This window comes from Apium graveolens, chromosome 2, assembly GCF_009905375.1.
Source record: "Apium graveolens cultivar Ventura chromosome 2, ASM990537v1, whole genome shotgun sequence".
Lineage (NCBI taxonomy): Eukaryota > Viridiplantae > Streptophyta > Magnoliopsida > Apiales > Apiaceae > Apium > Apium graveolens.
The window spans coordinates 313,575,467-313,581,853 of NC_133648.1; the positions used below are offsets into that span (position 1 = coordinate 313,575,467).

General features: G+C 32.8%; 1 protein-coding gene across 1 annotated transcript; it reads right to left on the bottom strand.

Annotated features, from left to right (window-relative positions):
• Positions 1–538: 538 nt before the first annotated feature.
• On the bottom strand, positions 539–5,956 carry LOC141708774 (protein YIP4b-like). Its single transcript, XM_074512550.1, has 3 exons — positions 5,405–5,956; positions 1,097–1,171; positions 539–963 (listed from the first exon to the last, which is right to left on the bottom strand). The coding sequence occupies exons 1-3, from the start codon at positions 5,879–5,881 to the stop codon at positions 703–705; spliced, it is 813 nt and encodes a 270-aa protein (XP_074368651.1). The 5' UTR covers positions 5,882–5,956; the 3' UTR covers positions 539–702.
• Between the last annotated feature and the right edge of the window lie 431 nt (positions 5,957–6,387).

A 6,387-nucleotide genomic window follows, 5' to 3' on the forward strand; every position in this document is an offset into this window, starting at 1 on the left:
AAGCTCGTGGCTTAAAATTTTAAAAGATTGGTACATAAATATTATTTCAATGATTAGGTCAAAATAGTTCTCTCATTTCTTTGTTTTTTTCCCTCTAAGGCTCAACCATCCTTTATATTATTTTTATTCATAACTTATTCTATTCCCAATTTTTTTCACTTCTTTACTCTCGCAAATACATTGTAAAGTTCAAATTTATTATAATAATAATAATAAAGTAATAAAAAAACAGTAACCAAAGTCCAAACTCTACTAAGCACCTTACTGTTAATAATATTTACAAGGAAATACTGCGAGACTTGGACTTGTTCTAAGAGAAGCTGCACCAGAGAGCTAGCTCTGGCAGTACTCTCCAGCCTTTGTTTACCTAGTGGTTGACGGTTCAAGTGTGACACAAGTGGTATTTGAAAGTTTCACTTGCAGAAAACAAAAAGGGGTACAACATAGGTTCTACCACTACTACTAGCCAGCAGGTTTAGTTACATGCTAAAGAAAAAAAAGTGACACCATTCAAAATTTTCATACAACCAGTTAATAATTTCGTATAATGAACCTTCAAACATATCAAATCTGAGAGCCAATGTACATGATTATCCCACATAAAAACGACAAAATTGAACAAATTATAATGTCCTCTAATTGATTGTCAGTTGTCAGTTATATTAATTTATAAGAACTCCTATATTAGTGACAGTTAAACCGCTAATTGATAGCAATGACGAGAAATCCAACGGATACATACATCAAAAGAACGGGGTAAAGCGCAAGAGCTTTTCTCCTAGGGTTGACAGCGGTACTCATGAATGGATATGCAGCCCAAGAGCTCCAGGCCATTGTTACGCCCACCACAACCAGCTTCATTATCACATTATCATTCAACATGCAGATTAGAGCACCAATATCAAGAGGAAATAAACAGTAACCCAAAAGACTCAAGCTCTGGAAGAAGATTATGTGACCACCCTGATACCATGCAATGTTAAACTTCAGTCAACTATCAGTCTATTATACATTAACACTTTCAAGTGCACAGCTAAATACTTGCATCCTTCCATCAAATTTTCAGTATTATTAGAGAGGAATAGAAGACGTTTACCAACAGTAACACATTCAGTGTCAATATCACAGCCCCAGCTGCCAGCAGTGCAAATGCAACAGCAAAAACCTCAGACTGCAAATCAAAATAATATAAAGCCAAAGAAATCGTTATTATGACCGAAGGTCCACAAATTGAGGTTTTGTTAGAGAATATAAGTGAGCAGTATATCCCTAGTCTGACGTGTCATAAGTTATAGCAGCCACTAAAATAAATAACCAACTAAGACTTAAAAAGTTCACAGCAACTAACAATTTGACCAGAACACTGCAAGCAAATTTTCATCTTCTTTTTTGCTACTAAAAGCGAAGAGCAAGTCCAGTGCTAATGCTGAAACAACTATAGCTACTTCTGTATTTTGGAAAAAAGTGCTTTTTGGTAAATAAATAAATAAAATCAAAATTTCAACTCCAACGTTAACACTAAAACGGCTGTAGTTTGTTTTAAAACACGAAACCGCAGCGACACACGGCGAACCTTCAGGAGCATAAGCTCAAAGTGGAAAGTGAGGGCAAAAGCTAACCAAACTTTATATAATAAGTGTATTCATACACTTGACGTACTAATATATATTAATAAACACAAGTTGGAACTAAATTGTTCACAAGAAAGAACTACATTCAAGTTTCTTTATTACTTATGATATGGACGCCAACAAAAATTAATTTGTGCATTTAAATGTTCTGTATTTTTCATCAAAATTATCAAAATCGTCCTCATAGGTTTTAAAATGCTTATTTGACCACAAATCCAATCTCTTTTTCCTCATTCTCATAAACATCCTCATTCTCGACTTTTGGCCCCCTTGTACTAGTGTTTGTTGAGTGTTGAGAATGACAATGGCTAGGTTTTACGGTCAATATATGACAAGAAGCCTAAGGTATGTGCGTATCGTCTTTTAAAAACAAGCGAACAAACCAAAATATGTCGCCCATGTTTCAAAATGTTGTTAAGATCTCGTCAAAATTCTCAGCTTAAAAGAAAGTGCACTATTGTTTCATTAATGATCGCACTTGATCACCCTTTCTGAAATGAAGCTAAGGCTGCTAAGCCAAGTTCACCCTCCACTTTGTGCTCGGAGGGTATTCCTTATGAGGTAAATTGAATGACTATATGTAATCCCTTATATAAAGAACACGTAATACCACCATCAAAACACTACATATTTTTTTTACAAAAAGTGGATTGGTAAGATTAGAATCTTTCAAAGTTCAAACAACTATCAAGCTTAATATATCGAATTTAATATAGAATCTCATCTACATTTTGAAAATCAAATGTGGCAGAATCTAACATAGAATCCGTCGTATAATCTTGTGTACATTTTCTGTAATAATGAAATTTAATTATAATCATCCTTTTTATTGATTTCATGTCGAATGCTATTTTTGTTCTTAAAAAAGCCTAATTATTGTTAAAATTAAAATGTAAATAATATTATTTTTTAGATTCTACGTGTTTTCCTTATTGTTCTTTATGTAATAGTGTTTTTTATATAGCAATAACCTATATATATTCATTTATTATTTAAGAATAAAGTTTAGTGTATACATTAAAATTTTATTATATATATATTATTTCTATTTTCGATTTTTGCAATAGAATAGTAAAAAAAATTGTTTTCATCATATACTAGTTTTACTTATTATCAAGTTTTTACTTGTAGGTCAAGTATTAAAATTTTACTCCTTAATTATAAGAAGACTTAGTTTTTTTTGTCGGGATAAGAAGACTTAGATTGATTATTTAAAATTTAAAGTTTATTTTCTCTTGTAATAAGTTGTGACCGATGCATATTCATCTCTTCTACATTTAAAAAATTATAAGGTCGTAATTCAGCAACATCATATCATTTTAAACTTTTTCCTTGCTTTTTGGTCTTCACCTACATCACTATTCAGCAGTGTTCTAAAAATCGGTCTAGGCGCCGCCTAGGCGCTAGGCGGTGGTAAAACGCCCCGACTCGGACCTAGGCGGTGATTTAGGCGTTTTTTCAAAAAATCGGGTCAAAATCGGGATTAGGCGGACTAGGCGGTCAAAAATCGGTCCTAGGCGGTCTAGGCGGAAAATAATTAAAAAAATATTTTTTTTACCTTTTAATAATTTAATTCATTAATTTCATAATTTCACACAATATCATGTCAATTTCTAATATAAAGTATTGGTAATAAGTAACAAGTAATCAAATATATTTACTTCCTCACTTAAAATATAAAATTAACATATTATAATTAATTTAAAAGTGTGAATTAAAATATAGTTAATATTGTAAACTCAATAATTAGTACATAACGCATGTCAAATGTGTAGATATTGTTTAATATCATTCTAATTATATAATTATAAAAATTAAAAATAATATTTATATTCTTCCGATTAATGTTCCGATTAATCGGTCCGATTAATCTCCGACTTGCCGATTAATCTCTCGAAGGTACCCTCACCGCCCTTGCACACCTAGCGATTTCTGGAACACTGCTATTCAGTGCACCAATATATCTTTTATGTAAGCTGTCTAACCCAATTTCTTACATAAATAAAATTCTACAACCTTGTATTGTGCACTTGCAATCTCTTTTTTTTTTGCATTGCCCCTTCAAATTTTCTCACATGTCTCTAAATGGGTATCTCACAAGTCTCTCCCACCTTGTAACTCGCAAACCCTTCGCTCTTTTCTCGACCTTTCAGCTGTTTGACTATTCATCAATTGATTCTCCAACAAAATTTCCAAGAACACATAAAAGAATTGTAGTTTAATATAGTTTACTTATTCTTAAATTCCAATATAGGTACATCAATGCATCAATATATCTTTTATCTAGGCCGTCTAAGCCAATTTGTTACATAAATAAAATACTACAACCTTGTATTAACCTTGTATTCGTGCACCGGCAATCTCGTCTTTGTGCATTGCCTATTCAAATTTTCTCACACATCTCTAAATGGGTATCTCACAAGTCTCTCCCTCCTTTTAACCTGTGTTAACCGGATTCTTCATTTTTTTGTCATACCCTTATCGACAGGACATGACATGGGTGTGAGTATGAGATGTCTAGATAGGGATGTCTGTAAATTACTATTAACAAATTATCCTTTTGATTTATGCTATAAATATGCATAAAGAATTATGTATATGTTTTAGTTATTGGTAAAAGATAGTAATTTACAAATGTGAAGGGTAAAAAATAGCCATAATTTCACTTATGTGAAGATTATATGTCGACCCCTGCACTTTTAAAAAACTAAGTAACATAGCTTGTAACTCACAAACTCCTCTCCCTTTTCTTGACCTTTGAGCTATTCAACTATTCCTTTGTAAATTATATCTACTTTTTATCTAACAAAATCTCCAAGAACACATAGAACGCATAAAAGAATTGTAGATCCATTTTCCGGCTTATTATCCCAAAATTTCACCATAGTTCATTTACTCAAGTTACCTAAGCAATTTTGTGAAGCTGTAAAAATGATGAGCTGAGTACAGACTTATGGAGTTTGTTACTGATAAACTTATATTAACTTAAAAAGTTAAATTAGTTGTTTTTAAAGTAATTTAAGTATTTATCAGATTTTAAAGTAGATAATGATTAGGTAGTCGTAGTAGTTACCGATAGATTTTAGTTTCCCATTCTTTAGGATTTTTACACAAATCCATGAGAATTTTAGAATATATATGCACATATTTGTGTCTTTGCTTAAGTGGAAAAGGTCATAATCCCCTTATTTTCAAACCCTTTCTCACCTAGTCATGTATCACTACGCATTTTCTTGACCGTAGCAAGGCTTCTCAACAACCAACCAATTGTTCAAATATATATACGATTTTAAAAAAAATAACATTTGATATACCGATTCTGATGAAAGCGGGTGCTTGAGCCTGATTCCGCCTTAGGCAGCCATTTTTCCTTGTCAATGTGAACTAACATATTAAATAGCACGTAAACCTATCAAGATTTTTAATTTGGCACTACTCATATATAGGCAATATATATCAATAATGTCATGGTTATTCAAAAACCAGTATTTCTTTCAATTAATGGTAAATTCGTTCTAGTCCATTACCTTAACAAAAATAGATCATTAGCAAACCACTATTTTAACGCCTACAAATTAAGTAGCTCTAGCATTTCAAAAATATGACACAATTCAAAACTTAGGGTAACTAGTATGAATCGTTCAATATTGCAACTTACTAATACTATAATGTCCACTATTTCCAATATTCTAAATATACTTTTACCAGAATGGAGACAAACATAGCACATTAATTCAATTGACAGTAAAATTAAATCGCTATAAGAAAATGACCTTCTTAACGGAAGCAGACCACGACAAGGTAAGGCCGAGAAACACAATAAAGAAAAAAGGCCCCCAAAGATCCCAATCCCTCAATGCCTTTCCAGGATCATCCCTATTAGGATTCGGAAACACAACAAGCTTTAAATTACTAACAATTCTCGATAAATCTCGCTTAACCGTATCCCAAACAGGCTCAGTCAATGTATTAGGTGAAGGGCCAAAGCCTGTAACATTAGATGATGAAGGCTGAGTTGGAGGAGGGGGAGGTGGGGCCTGACGGACAGGTGTCGTGTTGTAATTGGTTGAACGGGGTGGGAGAGGTGAAGGCATGAAGGGTGAGGCGGAGACAGGGATTGAAGCACGAGGGCTTGGTGGTTTGGCGGGAAGGACGGTGGTGGGGCCCGCATTGATGAGATGTTCGATCTCGTCGATGTCGGATTGGGAGGATTGGTGGAGTGTAACTGAGTCGTTGTTGTTGTGTGACATGTTTGGTTTTTTTTTTTGATCTGTTGTAACAAGTGCTTGGTTTTGTTTTGTTTGGTTAAGTTTATGTTTGATTTGTTGGGTTAAGGTTTGAAGAATGAGAGATGGGGTGATTTTACGATGCGTGTACAACCCGATTAAACCCACCAAATCGATCCGAACCGATCATATTTCGGCTGATCCAAATCATTTTTTTAACCCAATACATATTTGGGTTGAAAAGATGTTAACCCAATTTAATTGAGTTGGATATGACTTTCGATATTTTTAAACCGATCCAATCCAACCGGATTAAAAATATACTTACACGTTAATTTATTAATTTTACTAGCTTACGGCCCGTGCAATACACAGGTCTTGTTTAATATTTATATATTTTTACTTTTATTTCATATAATTTTATTAAAATTCTATATAAATAATTAAATACTAAATAATGATTATATAATTATAATTCAAATTAGGTTCAAATAGTATAAATAGTATATGACTAATGAGATCTTCTACAT

What these genes read in the sequence shown, in the direction of transcription:
- LOC141708774 (XM_074512550.1), bottom strand. Translation starts at nt 5,881, where the DNA reads ATGTCACACAACAACAACGACTCAGTTACACTCCACCAATCCTCCCAA. An exon ending in GGTCTGCTTCCGTTAAGAAG is followed by an intron (nt 1,172 to 5,404) that starts GTCATTTTCTTA and finishes TTTGATTTGCAG; the next exon opens with TCTGAGGTTTTTGCTGTTGC. An exon ending in CACTGAATGTGTTACTGTTG is followed by an intron (nt 964 to 1,096) that starts GTAAACGTCTTC and finishes GCATGGTATCAG; the next exon opens with GGTGGTCACATAATCTTCTT.